This window comes from Dipteris shenzhenensis, chromosome 2, assembly GCF_047967505.1.
Source record: "Dipteris shenzhenensis isolate YYH24624 ecotype China chromosome 2, Dip_SZ_1.0, whole genome shotgun sequence".
Taxonomy (NCBI): domain Eukaryota; kingdom Viridiplantae; phylum Streptophyta; class Polypodiopsida; order Gleicheniales; family Dipteridaceae; genus Dipteris; species Dipteris shenzhenensis.
Genome location: NC_141597.1, coordinates 31,472,735 through 31,489,756, shown reverse-complemented (window position 1 = coordinate 31,489,756; position 17,022 = coordinate 31,472,735). Strand labels below are relative to the sequence as shown.

General features: G+C 44.9%; 1 protein-coding gene across 3 annotated transcripts in view; it reads left to right on the top strand.

The window, feature by feature from the left end:
* Positions 1-356: 356 nt before the first annotated feature.
* Positions 357-17,022, top strand: part of LOC147904622 (uncharacterized) — a 54,032-nt gene continuing 37,366 nt past the window's right edge. For 2 of the 3 annotated variants that reach the window (XM_087387634.1, XM_087387627.1), the window contains exon 1: positions 474-602. In XM_087387634.1, coding sequence (XP_087243760.1) covers positions 488-602 — 115 coding nt within the window. In that variant the 5' untranslated portion in view covers positions 474-487. The other variant, XM_087387643.1, reaches the window with a different exon arrangement.

Sequence of the window (17,022 nt, the reverse complement as noted above, 5' to 3'; positions counted from 1 at the left end):
AAGGCTTCCATTTCAAGACTCTTTGTTTTTGCAACTAGTGTGCAGTCCAGCCACGCACTAATGGGCTCCTCTCAGGCCCTGTGCACATGAGCCAGTTCATGCGCAGTTGGGCTGCACACTAGTTGCCAATCGTCGCAAATGGCATTATTTGGTTCACGCAGGTTATTTATTTTGGACGCTATGACCAAAAAATCATCGGCTGCCCCCGTCTTCCTCCCGCTCGCACTCTGGCCACAAGTCATTTGTGGAGGATGACATGCTGTTTCTAGTGGAAGTGAAGAGGCGTTGGGGTGCTTGAGGGTTGGCAACGCTCTCAATTCTATGCAAGTCGCGAGTGGCTTGAACGGGGAGTGTGTGTGTGTGTGTGTGGAGACGTTCTTAGCTGGGGGGGCGGGGGGGGGTTGTTGCTAGAGAAGTACAAAAAAAGGACACGAACTAAAAGGCCAAGGACAAGACTCAAGAGGGGTAAGAAGTTTCTTTATAGGACATGTGCCTCTTCGCCATCTACAACAAACAACTCTTATTTGCTCACACAGCCCCATTTTCTCTTGCGATCTCCGTCTCCATTCTTTGCTTGCCCGATCTTCCTCACATGGACGCAGGTTTGATCCGTCTACCTTCTTTCGTCTCCTCCAACTTGAAATTTGTGACCTTCATTCATTATAGTCTCGCCTCTTTATGTTTGTCCTAGCTCTTCTGATTTTGCAGGTCACATCTTACATAATTTGGAAGCGAGGCGATCTGGGCATGGGAAGAGTGAAGCTTGGGTCGCAACATGGGGCTTGCCGTAGACAGGTGGAAATACAGGTCACGGAAGAAGTTTAGTTTCTTCCGAGCTAGCCTATGCAACACTCAAAATTGCGCTAGCTAAGGGAAAGGAGACTTCATATAAACCAGAGCTGACACAGGTCTAGGTAGACCCTTGGTGGAGGCATTGTGAGAGACGTGAAAGGCTGGAAGGATTGATTCGAAGGCAACGCTTACGTTGGTAAAAGCTCGGTGGCTTTACTCAAGAGACCAATATTTCTCCCTCTGCATAAATTTTCTTCAAAGGCGTAAAGGAGGAGATCGGTGGAAGGATGATCTAATTGCCCCCTTATAACGTAAACAGAGCAGAGACATTCCGACATTGGTTAAACAAGCAGGCTCTTTGGATGCCACAGACGTTTAACAGGGCAGCACAATTTGACATTAGCTCTTAATCTCTAGAACTAGCCCATAAACCTGTGAGACGGCATGGGACTTCATGAGGGCCTTTCGAGCTCCTTGTCAATTGCACAAGTTTCCCGTGGGGAAAATGTATAGGCTTAATTGAAGCTTTTGCTGCTACACAAAAGCTTAGCCCAGTGCGATTGTTGTACTTCGTAAAGAAGCAAAACATGTATATTATTTTTAGGGCAGGAGTCAGGATAACCTGGTTGACTTATCGTTGGCCTTATTCATACTGAGCCACGTCGGTCGACCAGTGTTAGTCACTGCCATTATGATCGCCTATTGGCTTGGATTACAGCTTCATTGTTTTCATATAAAGTCTGACGACCTTTGGTCGATCGAAGGCCAATCTTCCTTTTTGGGTTTTTATTATGACTTTCTATCTCGATTGGAAGCCTTGGCATTTAGTCATGCAGGGTGCAAGTATTGATTTATGCAATAATGAAAATTCGTTCATCTTAATTGGCACGTTGTATTGACTAAGGGAAGCATGAAACACAATGTTACCTACTTCCTAGCTGTCAGACTATTTACTAGTGTATCCAGGCTAGTTGTAGCCTAAAAGTTCTCAATTGAATATGTTCTTTTTTCTCTCCTAAAGCAAAACATTTTGGCCACTGGCTGTTAGAGGTCGGTGCCAATGTGCTGGCCCATTTGTTTTGCGAATGAGATGAGGATCAAACTTTGGTTCCCTTTTCCACAGGTGAAAAGTTTTGATGCAAGTAAATGACGTGCACTTTTGAAAACTTAAGCAAATGCTTTTCTGTGACAGATAGGATTTCAGAGGCACGTACTAAGGTGCAGTTTCCAAATTTTGTTTTGCAATCAAGGAAGAAGGCTTTGATGCCTGGTTTCAGCCAGGAAGCAAAGGCATCCTTTGCAAGCAGATTTGGCTTTGATCGATCGAGGGCTTCCTCTGAAGATTTGATGGCTACAGCTAATGATCTATATTCTGTTGTCATGAATCAATGTTATCTCTGCCAAGGCCAACTCACGTGCAAAACTTCAAGGTTGTCTATTGATGATGTTGGCATTGCTCTGTAAAATGCTCGCCAAACTAACATTAGGCGAGCTGTATGGAACAACTGGATGTGTAGATGGTGGGAGCATACTAGATTTTCTCGAATGCCGAATTTCAAGAAAGGTGTACTTGTCACTTGTTTGGCGATATACGCAGTGAAATATTGGATTTTAAACCTTGCTCTGGAATGCTAGATGTAGAAAGTGGAATCCTTGTCTGCTTTGGTGATAAGGACCGACATAATGCAAACTGCAGGAAGCATACTAACTTTTATCATGTTGTTAAGCGGTCTCTTTTTTCCAAAAACACCTCTCACTCGGGATCTGATGAGAACATGAACGTAGCAAAGCTTATGTAGTTCCTTTTCTACTTTTTAGAGACCTTCTGTATCTTTGTTAGTTTCTCTCTCTAGTCTTTTCCTCCTATTCCCGTCTCTCTCTGCCCCCGCCCTTTCCAAAAAAAAAAAAGGTGACAAATCCCAATTGGTTTAGGAAACTCTCCCTCTGTCTCTCTCTCTCTCTCTCTCTCTCTCTGTGTTTCTCCCCCTCGCCCCTGCCCTCCCTCGCCCCGTCGCCCCTGATGCTCTTGTACTCTCTTGCTTGTTCTGTGCTTGCAGTGGTCCCTTTGTTTCTGACCTTTGCTTTTGGAAACTTTATTCTCGATTTGCAAGATTGTATAAATTCAAGTTGCAACTTTGGCAGATCTTCAAAATTTCATGGAGACTCATTGACAAGTTTTCCTTCAAATTCTTGGTGAGGCCTCGTCTTTTTACATACTATATGGCTTTGGGAACACTCTCCCTAGTCTAAACAAGTTACAACACTACGATGCTCCTGTGAGACTATTGTTTGTCATATTACATCTTGAAGTAGTGTGTGCGTGCAATCCATTCTTAATGATGTGTGCAGCCAACAACCGAGAGCAGACTATATAACAATGTATTTTGTAATCTTTCCGTTCTACTGCTTTGCGGACCTGTATTATTTTTTTTCCAGAGAAAAAGAACTACTATTAATGCTTGCGAAAACACCATAGAAATCAACATTCTGGAAGGGGCTGAGCATCGGGAAATAGAGAAAACAAACTGATTGTCAGAAAAACCAGTCTGTTTCCAAAGAACCCAGCTCCCTAGTGGCCTACGGAATCTTTGGAATAGGGGCTAACAACCAGGGTGAAGGGCTACACAACTGGTGAATACCTCTCGCGGTGATGATGTAAAACATAACTGCGGGCCAATCCTTGCAGACATGCTCCCACCTTTTGGCTGTTGCTCTAGCACCTGAAGTCCCACACTGTAGATGATGTCCTGCCAGATGGCACTCTCGGGGAACCTGATTGTCTTCCATCACAAAACTGGAGCGGGCAACCTAGATGTTCCAAGCGTGCTGCTAAACACTGTCTCCCCAACACTGTACTTTTGGCAAAGCAAAAGTCAAGGATGAGAAGGTGGAGTTGCATCTTGTGCCTCTGTCTTGAGAACTCTTGGCCTTGAATCTTGTAGGCTGGAGAGGCTAGAATGGAGAAGGCGTGACCCCCCTCCGTCAGGTAGGCAAGCATCCCCAAAGTGAAGCCCCCACTGCATCCTCTACGTGCTGGCCACAATCCAAAGGCCTGCCATGCAAATCGTGTGCGCTTTTGGGCAGCCCCAGAGACAATGTGGGATCTTCCCCAAATCTGTGTCTATGCAATGACGACAACTACCATCTACTTGCATGTGCTCCAACTAGGGGCCAATAGGCAAGCTTGCGTGCGCAACCATCTTGAAGAAATAAGAGGTCTTCTGTGGCCTACGGCTAGTCTAGAGATGTTATCAAAAGCAAGATCCTCAGGGGAACTTGCTTGTCCACTCAATGATGCTCTTGTGAGGGGGTCCAGGCTGCCGCCTCCAGTTGAAGCTGTCGGCTGATGTGAATCGTGTATAAGAAGCTCCACTCTGTCCAAGGGCCTTACATGAATGGGCCAAACCCACTCACCCACATTCCACCGAATCTCCCAAAGAGGCTGACCCTCCCATAACCAAAGAGACCACCTTGCCCCCTTGTGTCCTGCTGAGATTGGAATTAGGTAGTCCTTGCCCAAGTGGCCCTTACTGTCACATGCACCCTTGCACTTGGGTGCAATGTGACACACTGGCTACATCGACAATAGTGTAATAGTTCCCTAATAGGAGATTTGTCGCATGCTGTGACCCCTTTGTGAGCCCTTTTCCAGGGACAGTCAGGCACAAGCTACGTAAGTCAGTCTCACAGCATTAGGTCTAGTAGACAGATCAGTCCTTGTTCATTGGTACCCACTAGAGAACAGTAGGGTAGTGTAGGTCCAGCCTAGGATAGGAGCCCTTTTGGGCCCCCTCAGGGCTGGAACAAGTGAAGGGAAATGGCAGGGGTAGGGCTGCCTTTATAGGCTACCCTACACCCCTCCCTAGTCGACCTTTTATGGGGCCAAGGGACCAGCCAACCAGCCCCGAATAGCTGACTGAAAAGTCAGCCAGTTTGGGCAGGTTGGCTCAGCCCTTCAGCCCTATAAATAAGGAGCCTCCAGGCCTTCATTTCTCATCCAGCTCCCCAAGCGTTCAGCACTCCAATAGCTCCCATCCGGCCTCTTGTGTGCAGCCCTGAACACGTCCGGAGTTGGCCCTGTCAGCCACAGCTTTGGGCCGTAAGTTGAGCCTGTCCAGAAGGTGTATACGCAGCACCACAGTTAAGGATTCAGACCAGAAAATGGAGTAAGGTTAGGGTACTCTTTCAGCAGCTCTTTACAGCTTTCCTTACAGTTTTGCACAGCTCACTTCTCAGCTCTATATTTCACTCGTCTCTTAGCTCTCTTTAGAATCTATTACTCGTAGCTTTCACTCTCTCACTCACGCGATAACCCTGCATCCCAGTGGACAGCACAAATCTCTTCCTTGCCTTGTAGAAGTGCCCTACATTGTCAGTGTGGACAGCATCAAGGTCTCGGTATTGGTCCGCGTTGCCTCTCAGTTTTTTGGGTCTGCAATACGTGTGCACAGTGTACTCTTCAAAAGCGCATTTGCGTGCTCTCTCGAAGAGTGCTATTTGTATCTTTCAGTTCTCCAAGTATAAAGCAAATTCTCCACTGATTGGGGGAGGGGCCCCTCAGTGGGTACAGGGACCGAATTAGTTGTCGACTCTATTCTCTCTCTACGCTCATCTCCTTTCCCTCTCTATGGTGCATAATGCTAATTCCTTGCTAAAGGTTTAATGGTCTTGCTGTGATTACATGATCAGATTACTGTGGCATGTTACACTTGCCTTGACCCTTTGCCACTCAATGAGTCCAAGTCTTGGTCAGCCTCAATGTCCCTCACTGTCTTGAGTTGCAGAAGGCCCCAAGTCCCCACTCTATAGATTTTGCATCGGTAGGACCAAGGGACATGCAAAAACTTGATCATGAAAGGTGCCTTGGTCTTCAAAAAACTGTTTGTACTAGTGATGGGGAATAAGGCGCTTCGCAGTTCTTTCTACCATGCCTCGGGGAGTTGCCGGATTGCACTTTGCCATTCGGGTGCCTGGCGCCGCTTAGATGAGAGAGTGCCTACCTGCGTGACTTCGCATTTGTGGGTAGTCGGCTCCAAGGCCCAAGACACCTAGCTGGGCCACTGTCCACGGTGCCTAATGAATGTGCGTTCGCACGAGTACCTCCTGGTCCCTAACCTTGGATGTGAAATGAGTGGCTGCCGCTCAAACTCCTCTAGGCACGTAGGGCTGGCCTGAATGAGTCAACAAGACAAATGTTGCCAAACCTTGTGAAGGCCCTTATTAGGGGGGAGGCCTTCCTTGTAAGGGGAGCGTCTGAAAAAATCCACTTGTGGGACTGCTACCGTTGTCCTCGTGCGCGGGAGGTGTTCTTGAGAAGCCCTTGCTGAAGCAAGAGTGAACCTTGAACTAAGTGTCATCTCTGCTTTTTGACAAGGTTAAATTAGAAACAGATACATTGGCATTACTTTGATATCTTTGTCATGGCTGAGCTTGCTATGCTTTTCCAGAGAACATAATGTGTGTGTACGGAAGTGGGCACATCTGTGTGCATATAGCCTCCATCTATGTTTTGGCCGGACAACATAAGTAGGATGTGATGGGATGTAGTTGACATTGTGCTGTATCGTTGAAGTTTTGCAGTCAATTCAAGAACACAAGTGTTTATGATACCAAGTTTGGGGACAAATGTTGTACATCTTAACGTGTAATTTGTTTTACAAAGATATGTATATGTCCCCTGCATGATTTCTACTCTGACTTCAATAAGCATTCTTCCCTAGTGTTTGAGAATGTAGAGAAAATTTACTTCTGTAATAAATTCAGTTTGTTCATTGGGACTTGCATCGCTCAATCGTCGAGAAATGTATAAACAATGTATGCATGAGGTAATATATAAATCTTTCTCAGTACACCAAGTCTTTGATCCATGTGAAATCGCCTGTTCGCCTTCCTTGATGAAACTAGTTGGAGTCTCAAGGGTGTGCCTGAATTTATTGTGGGGTCCTGTATGTGACTTTGCATGTTGATCCATGGTTCGCCGAGGTTTGGTTCTTTTTATGTTGACCAAGGACCTGACAGTTGTTGCTCCTTTGCAAATACTCAATGGTCTAGTTAAATTGCGGGCCTGTTTGGCAGACCTAGACTAGGCTGACTAGCCTGCTCTTGCTGCTCATTTTCTCAGGCCATTCTCCCATTTGTAGGGCATAGGGATGGGCTGTTTGCAGCACCACAGCCAGCCCTAACTGAGGACATTATGTCAGCCGACCATGCTGACCAGTGCTGCCCATGTGGCTTCCCTAAAATGAATACGACAAGGAGATCTATATGCTGCCCATGAAGCAGCAGATTGTTGCCCACATGGCAGCCCTAATCTATCAGTCTATCTTAGTAGGTACAGCATACAGAGCTGTTTTTTGGTACCTTAACTCAGTGACAGTATGTTGTAGGTATCCTTTCCATACATTCATGCATATTCTCTTCTCTGACATGGCATCAGAACCATTGGTTTGGTAGATGATACATGCTTAGTTTCTCTGGATATGGCCGACCGGCCAGCCAAGCACATACTAACCACTTACAAATTTTCAGAAATTTTCTCGGGTGGATGTAAATAGCGATCATTGTTTTGGCAGTGGTTTCTACTCACTTGGATCCTGTAGGGGTCTAGGGGACCTTATACATCATATCATATCTAACATGTTCCCTGTCATATCTAGTAGCCAAGAATATTCGTCCAAGTGGTAGCCAATTGCAAGTTTGAATATATGCTAGTATTATGAAGGTATATGCATACTTTGAGAGCTGGAATGCAAGCATAGAAGGGATTTCCCATACCTAAAGCCTTTGGAACAGAGTCTTGTGAAGAGAGAGAGACACACACATGTGCGCGCGGATGTATGTATGTAAAATTTGTGCACTGGTGACAACCCATGATAGCTTGTCTGTAGATAACAGACAATACGGAAATTGGGGGTCAAATGTTCTATGGGCTGTGCACAAGGTAAAATTTAAAGTATGCGCAAACTCTGTCTTAGCAGGCTAAACTTCTTGAACGGCAATATTAGGTAGGATGAAATTTAAAGTATGCGCAAACTCTGTCTTAGCAGGCTAAACTTCTTGAACGGCAATATTAGGTAGGATGAAGGGGGAAGGAAACAACAAACTTGGGAGAGTCAAAAAGTAGATTAGCAATCCTTGGTTGGAGCAAGAGTTTTGGTTGAATCATGAATGTTTAGAAATTTGGAAGATTGCTATCAGCAGCTATTAGCAGCACAATCCCATGGGATAGAAGTGTAAAGACACTTGCTTCTTAGAGAGAAAGCTCTCAACAACATGCCTTACTTTTTTTGCTTTCCTTATCAGAAATACCAAACCAAGTTTAGACTACATTTCAGGCAGTGAAGGTTAACTTTAGAATCATTATGAAGCTCAATCAATTTTTTTCACTTGGGCTCAATCAGAGCTTTCATTCTTTAATCATTTCGTGGAATACAGTAGCAAGATGAAGAACATGCAGCCCAAGGGCAAAGGCAACATCACAGTTGGTCATCACCAAGTCATTCAAATGAAGAAAATAGAGCCCAAGAATATCCACGAAATTGATGGGTTGCAGAAGCAAAAGCCAGGCGGAAGAGCTCAAATTTCTAGTTGTGGATAAGAATGGCAGAAGGTGTAGCTCAAAGGCAAAGGCAACACCACAGTTTGCCATGAGCAAGTCATCCAAATGAACGAAATTGAGGCTAACAGTATCAACAAAATTGATGGGTCTCAAAAGCATGATTGAAGTGGAAAACTAAAACTTAAAGTAGCACGCTGCAATTGTAGCAGAACATTAGGTGGAGGCTGTAAATGATGCTTAGCCACTTCAAGTGTGAAAATGCCTACTCCACTCAGACATGGGGAGAGACAGATTTACTGCACTCTTAGTACATTACACCAGAAGTCACGTGGCAAGGATTGGTTTATCAAACTGAAGCATTGGAAATGTCACAAATGAGTTTCTCTAGGAGATGTGCCTCTGCCCTTCGCAGGATGACACCTGATTTAAATATTTCATATTTATGTGAGTGTCTGATGATCATGTCTTTCATCTTATTATTCGTGTGTTGTATTTGGTTGCAGATTTTGACTTGATACAAGCTTTTCCTTGCCATGTTATATAGGTTTGTACAAAGCCTTGTGCATAACGTTGATGTTGTATACAGATGGGAAGGTTATAGATAATACCTTCTTAGGGTGAAGATTCAATGACATTGTCCTTATCGAGAAAGCCAACTATGCACATAGGTTGCGTAGTAGAACTAAACTGGAGCAAGCCTTGGGTGTGGGCTGCTGGATACATGATTGAAAGATATAAAGAATAGATGGCAGACTAAAATAGACCCATAGGATAGGATGGGAGGGTCTGACAAAGATAAAGTGTCTACTCAAATCGTGGAGTTCGACGAAATAAGTCTTCTATTAAAATCAATATAATAAAAATCCTCAAAAGTCAACAACAGCAATCTGCTCAGGTCAGCCCAGTGGGGCTCAGCCCTGAGTGGCTCCCTCCATTCAGCTCATTCCACTGGACAGAGTTGTGAGAGAAGTGCTTGGCTTACATGTGTTATATTGATATCAATGCTTCATAAATTTTCCTCCAAGGAGCAACAGTAAGGCGTGGACGTTAAACACCCGAAGTGTCCAGGACCAAGGGAAGCCTCAGGATGCCTTCAACCTCCTGAAGGGAGATTAACATCACGTTATAAATGATGCCAAATGTAGGGCATGATGAAAAGTCTCAAACCTAGGTCGTGGTAGAGCCTTTGTGAAGAGATCTTCTAAGTTCAAAACAAGTTGTCCTTCTAAAGAACCACAAAGCAACTATTGTGACATGAAAGACTCCAAAGTACTTGGAATATTTGTTGAGCTTGTAGTTGAGATAGAGAGATAATACTTTCAAACTGAACAAAACTTACTGCATGCTGTGTGATGGACAGCCCTGATCCGCTGATAGTTCTTCTGTGAAATAACCACTCGCCACAGCTTGTAGGAGTGTAAGAAACCTTCAATAGATAATGAACTTTGAATAGAAGAGTAGTTTGAGCTTTTGAGACTGTAGAAACGTTGGTAATAGCTCAAAGTTCGCATTTCCAGTTATTTGAGCGTCAAATAGCTAGGGATGCTATTCATGAAGGGATTGCAGTGAACTTGTGGAGATCCAGGCTCAGGGCTAACCCAACTTGTCCTTGTTGTCACATTGCAGTTGAGTCAGTAAAGCATTGCCTTTGGGAGTGCAGACAGGCGAGGACGATTTGGAAAGGTGTTGCTAGGATTTTCAGTATCTTTCATACAGCACCTTTCTATATAACCTGGGGTTCAGTGGCTTGGTTATCTCTTACTGGCCCTCATGTGTTTTTCGAGGGACATGATCCAAATCCAGCTCTCATTGTACGGCGATACTCAGTGGAGTCTTGTTCCCTCCAGGATGTTCCCTTCACTCCTTTTAGAGCTGCTCATGCATTAGTAGACACGTCTTGGGAGATTCTGGCTAGCATTGCAGCTTGGCATATTTGGAGAGCTAGGTGTACAGAGGCGATGGAGGTATCCAGGTTTACCCTTCCCAGGCTATATGGCTAGTATTTGGACCGACACAGTACACAGTCTAATGGCCATATGGGCGAGCATGCACGGATCCTCCAGAGCAGCCACGGTCAGCAGAGTTACTTTTTTCGGAGTTTGGAGAGGATCTCCTTTCTTCTCTGAGTCTCCCTCAGGGATGAGATGGCATTTTCAACCTCCGCCTTGGTTTTTTATCAGATCATTTTGAGCTGTTTTTCCCCCCCCTCATGCATTGCAGCTCGGCATATTTGGAGAGCTAGGTGTACAGAGGCGATGGAGGTATCCAGGTTTACCCTTCCCAGGCTATATGGCTAGTATTTGGACCGACACAGTACACAGTCTAATGGCCATATGGGCGAGCATGCACGGATCCTCCAGAGCAGCCACTGTCAGCAGAGTTACTTTTTTCGGAGTTTGGAGAGGATCTCCTTTCTTCTCTGAGTCTCCCTCAGGGATGAGATGGCATTTTCAACCTCCGCCTTGGTTTTTTATCAGATCATTTTGAGCTGTTTTTCCCCCCCTCATGCATTGCATGATGTACTCCCGCATTTGAGCTTGCTCTCGCGGTTTTTCATTCATACTTTGATTTTTACGCTCTACCTTCCAATGAACACTCAATACATGTAGCAAGGACAGCTCCAAGTTCCAATGGACAGCACCCAACCCAAAGCAAATGAACTGAGCTGAAAAAGAGATTTGAGACTTTGAGCGACGGCTCAACAGTGGAACCAGGGAGCTGTTGCAATTGTAGAGAAGGGGGAAGGGGCAGATTTGGAGATGGGGAGAGAATAGCAAAAGGAAGGGAGGAGAAGAGAGGAGAAGGGGAAGGAGAAAGGAAGAGAGAGAAGGCTGAGGGAATAGAGAGAGGGAGAGAGAGAGAGTGTGAGCGTAGGCAGCAGGTAGCAGGAGGGAGAGTAGATAGGATTAGATGTCACATCAAAAAGTCCCTTACAATCCTTTTGGGTTGACTTATATAGTCCCCCACAGTTCCCACATTTCCCCTACTATTCTCCCATCTATTTCCCCCTTAAAATCCTTCTTTTTCCCACCTTCATTACAGCCATCCCTTCCCAAAGAATTTTGCCCTCAAAATTTCCAAGAGGTTGCCCTGGATGAGAAGGATACAACAGAAACTGATCAGCTCTGTAGGAGATAGGGGTAGTCCTGCACAATGCTCTCAGGTTGCCAAGAATTCTCATCTTCCGTTACCTTTCCATTTGATGAGGTATTCTATGTAGGCTTTGTTCCTGAGTACATGATCTCTGAAGCCCTTGATTTTCTCCGGCACATAGATTATGTGGCCCTCTTCATCCATACGAGGCAGCTCAGGAAGAACCTGGACATGTTGTCCGACATGTGGTTTCAGCAAGGATACATGGAAAACATTATGGATCTTGGAGGTACTCGGTAGTTCCAACTGATATGCTACCTGCCCAACTTTGCGGATGATTTTGTAGGGGCCATAATACCTGTAGGCAAGCTTTGTGTTGGTATTACCTTTCAGCGAGGAATATCGATTCTTATGGAGACGTAAATGCACATAATCCCCTTCTTCAAAAGATAAGTACCTCCTTTGTTCATCCGCTTACTTCTTCTGCTTGGCTTGGGCATCCTGCATATTCCTCTTAGCCAACTGCAGAAGGGCATTCATACTCTCCAAATCATTCCTTGCTTGCTGATTTTTCACAGCCAAGTCTGCAACCCTGGAAGGCATTCCCACTTTGCATCCATACATAGCCTCGAATGGACTCATGCCAATAGAGAGATGTTTGGTGCTGTTGTAGCAAAATTCAGCCAATGCTAACCATTTGTCCCAAGACTTCTGCGTGTCATGACAGTAATGCCTTAGATACTCCTCCAACCACTTGTTCACCCTCTCTGATTGTCCATCCGTCTGTGGATGATAAGTAGTACTAGGCGCAAGGGAAGTACCAACTGCAGTGAATAACTCCTGCCAAAAGTGACCCATAAATTTAGCATCCCTGTCACTGACAATCTCCTGAGGAAAACCATGGTGCTTGAACACATACTCAATGAATTGCCAGGCAACTTGTGAAGCGGAGTACCGAGTTTTAGTCGGTATGAAATGGGCCTGCTTAGTCATCCTGTCAACCACCACAAATATGCTATCCCAACCCTTATCTGTAGAAGGCAAGCCTGTAATGAAGTCCATGGCAATGTGAGTCCATTTGCCTTCGGGAATGGGTAGCGGTTGCAGAAGGCCTGCGGGTAACCGGCTGTCCACTTTATTTTGTTGGCAGGGCAAACATTCACTGACAAACTTAACCACATCTCGCCACAAACCATCCCAAATAAAGCTCTCCTTGACTTTTTCATATGTTTTTGTGATACCCGTATGCCCTGACATAGGGGATGAGTGCATTTCCTGTAATACCATCAACCTGTACTTGGAGTCTGGCACAAGATAAATTCTGTCCCTGCACCATAACAGTCCGTTGCGGAGTTGAAATCGAACATGTCCTTGGCTGGACAGACTCTGTAACTCCACAAAAATAGGAGCTGCATCAGAATTTTGCATGTATTCCTCCTGAATCCCAAGTATCCACTCCTGATGAAGCGTGGAAATGGCATACAGTTTGCATGACCACATCCTGGACAAGGCATCAGCAACCACATTCTCTTTCCCCTTTCTATATTCAATGTCAAAATCATAGGACTGAACTGCAGCCAGCCATCTCTTCTGCTTCATGGATAAATTAGGCTGCGTTAAGAAGTACTTGAGTGTCCTGTGATCCGTTTTGACCTTAATCTTGCTACCGTACAGGTAGTGGTGCCATTTTGCAAAAGCATGCAAGATTGCCAGCATCTCTTGATCATAAACATGATAATTCATTTCTCTGGCATTAAACTTCCTGCTCTCAAAAGCAATCACACCATGCTCTTGTTTTAGGACAGCCCCTAAACCTTTGCCATTGGCATCCGTCTCAATAATGAAAGACCGTGAGAAATCAGGGCACACCAATACAGGTGCATTGCTAAGGGCATCCTTGAGGTTATCAAAGCTGAGTTGTGCTGCTTCTGACCATTGGAAGGCATCCTTTTTCAGCAAATCAGTGAGAGGGGCAGCCCTTTTGGCGAAGTGCCTAATGAATCTCCTGTAAAAAGAAGCAAGACCCAAGAAACCTCTGAGCTGCGTGGTATTTTGTGGCTGCGGCCACTCCTTAATGCATTTCACCTTAGCTGGGTCTACCCTGATTCCGTGCCTGCTTACAACATGACCAAGATATTCAACCTCCTCTGCTATAAATGTGCACTTGCTGGCCTTGGCATAAAGCTGATGCATTCTCAAGATTTCTAGCACTTGTCGGACATGGTCAATGTGTTCCTGTGCATCCTTACTATAAATGAGAATGTCATCGAAAAATACCAGCACACATTTGAAAAGAAGGTGGTGTAAGATCTTGTTCATGAGTGCCTGGAAGGTGGTTGGTGCATTAGTCAAACCAAAAGGCATCACCTTGAACTCATATAATCCTCTTTCTGTACGAAAGGCAGTCTTATGCTCATCACCCTCTTTCATCCTGATCTGATGGTAACCTGACCTCATCAATCTTCGTGAAATACTGAGCACCCTTGAGTTCATCCAGCAGGTCATCAATCCTGGGAATAGGAAACCTGTTCTTAATGGTGGTCTTATTCAATTCTCTGTAATCAATGCACATACGAAAAGAGCCATCCTTCTTTTTCACCAGGAGTACTGGAGATGCAAATGGCGAGGTGCTATGAGCAATGAAGTTTTTCTGAAGCAAATCTTGCACCTGTGTTGCCACTTCTTCCTGTTCAACCTTAGAGAGTCGGTACGGGGCCTTGTTTATTGGTTTACTACCATGTTCCAGGACTATGGCATGATCAACATCTCTTTTTGGGGGCAACTGAGATGGCATATCAGCAAACACATCCCCAAATTCTAAGAGCAATTTCTGCATTTCACAATTATCCACATGGGGAATACCACCCTCCTGAGGTACAGAGACATTCAATGCATAAATGGCACTTTCGTTCTTGAGCTCCCTAGCTAGCTGCCTTGCTGAAATGACCTGCAATTTCTGATTCACAATGCCCTGCAATGTAACAGTTCTACCTTTGTGGCAAAACTCAAGAGATAAAGCATTCAAATCTATACTGATTTTCCCCAGGGATTTCAGCCAATCACAACCCAGGACAGCATCTATGGGTCCCATATCCAATGCCAAAAGATCACCTGCAAACTCATAATGATCAGAAAACTTGATCGTGGCATCCTGGCAACAATGTCTGCTGATCATGTGCTGTCCATTCGCGATCTCCACTTTCAGACCATGGTCTATCTCTGTAGCAACTAATCCCAATCTTTGCAATGTTCTACAATTAATGAAACTGTGAGTGCTACCACTGTCTACCAATACATGGACAGATCTGCCATTAATCATTCCCTTCAACCTGATTGTGTGAGCACTTTTGGCACCCATCAAGGCATGTAGTGAGATGGTATACAGTGTAGATTGGGCATCCCAATAAATCTGTTCATCATCCACAGGAACATTACCATTAGCGTCACCTCTGACAGGAAAAGGCATTGTAGGTTGATGCTCCAACACAGAGAGTGTTGGCTTACGGCCTTTCCTGCTACATGTAGGCTGAATATCAATCTCATGCATCACATGAGTGGTTTGCTCAATAGCCCCACCCGGATCAAAAGGAAAAACAGTCCCCTTTGTGGCATCTGTGTCAGGAGACTCATCTACATCATGAACTCCTATCAATTCCTCATGAGAGACATCATGGGGGTCTGCTACATCAGCCACTTCATCATCATCAGATAATTCAATTATCATGCTGAGTTTGGCTGAGCTGACATTCTTCATTTTGCACACATCTCGGTGCTCAGGTGTCCATTTCTCTCCCCACCTAAAGCATAAATTTGCCTTCTTCCTACTGTCCATTATGGCTCTGGAATGTTGTTTAACTTCTGATTTGCCAAAACCAGCGCTGGGTTTGACACCTGTCTTTGCATCCATGGGCCTGTATGGCTTTGCATATGGCATCTTACTTCCAGAAACCGTTGGATATCGTGGGAAGGAAGCAGCTGCTGGTTTCTTATCAATCCAGTCAGCAGAATTTGTCTTCCTGTCAGCATCATAAGCAGTACCATAGAAGCTATGTGACACATGAGAGGGAAAGAATGAGGGAGAAGTACAACGGGGAGAGAGTGAGAGAGAGGGGAGACACAAAAGATGTGGGTGTGAAGTGTTGAGCCACACCACAAACTCATAGGTTTTATTAGGATTAGGCTTTCACCCTATGACTGTCTTAAGACAGTCATAGGTGTCATATCTTTAATAAAGGGGTGGCAATGTGCCTTTACCCCAACAACCTCACACCTAAAGGCCAATGTGCCTAAAGGGGAGAAAAGAATAAAAATTACAGCAATATACAGTTACTGTATACAAGACCATAAAATAAGAATGGTCTCATCCTAATCCCATGATGTGGCGGCAATGTGCAAACCGCTCTGTAGGCAAGCTCTTAGTGAGCAAATCTGCAGGATTATCATCAGTATGCACCTTCACAAGCTCAAGTCGCTTGTCTTCCAGTACCTCCTTGATGAAATGATATTTCACATCTATGTGCTTGGTCTTTTGATGAAAGACCGGATTCTTTGCCAACATGATAGCACTCTGACTATCACAATGCAAAACTGGCATATCTCATGTAATGCCCAAATCTCCCACCAGCCGAGTAAGCCATATTGCTTCCTTGCAAGCCTCAGTGGCTGCAACATATTCAGCTTCAGTAGTTGACAGTGCAACGCATTTCTGCAACCGAGACACCCATGATATAGCACCTCCTGCAAATGTGAAAATATAACCGGTAGTAGACTTCCGGTTATCTGCATTCCCTGCATAATCTGAATCTGTAAAACCATGCACCAATGCATCCTGCCTACCATAGCATATGCACAAGTCTTTGGTACCCTTGAGATACCTCAAGACACCTTTCACTGCTTCCCAGTGCCGCTTGCCTGGATTTGCCATATACCTGCTGATGACTCCCACTGCAAAAGCAATATCCGGACGAGTGGCAACCATGGCATACATCAAAGAACCAACTGCAGATGCATACGGAACCTTGGCCATTTCAGCCTTATCATCATCTGATCTGGGGCTGTCCTTACTGCTGAGTTTTAAATGTAGAGGCAACGGGGTACTAATAGACCTCCCCCCCTCCATTTTAAACCTCTGCAGTACTTTGTCAATGTACTCCTTCTGTGACAGAAACAAAAGTCCCTTGGACCTGTCACGAGTAATCCGCATGCCAAGAATATGGTTTGCATCACCCAAGTCTTTCATGTCAAAAGACTTATGCAGTTGTTTCTTCAAAGTACTAATCTCCTGCTGAGATTTACTGGCAATCAGCATGTCATCCACATATAGAATGAGTAGCATCAAACTGCCATCCTTTGCCCGTTTGGTGTACAAGCAATGATCGGTCTCACACCTATGATACCCTTGGGACTGCATGAAGGCATCAAACTTCTTGTACCATTCTCTTGGCGCCTGCTTGAGTCCATACAAGCTCCTCTTGAGCTTACACACAAGCTGCTCTTTCCCTTTAACAGCATATCCCTTTGGCTGACTCATATAGATCTCATCATGGAGATCTCCGTGAAGAAAAGCAGTCTTCACATCC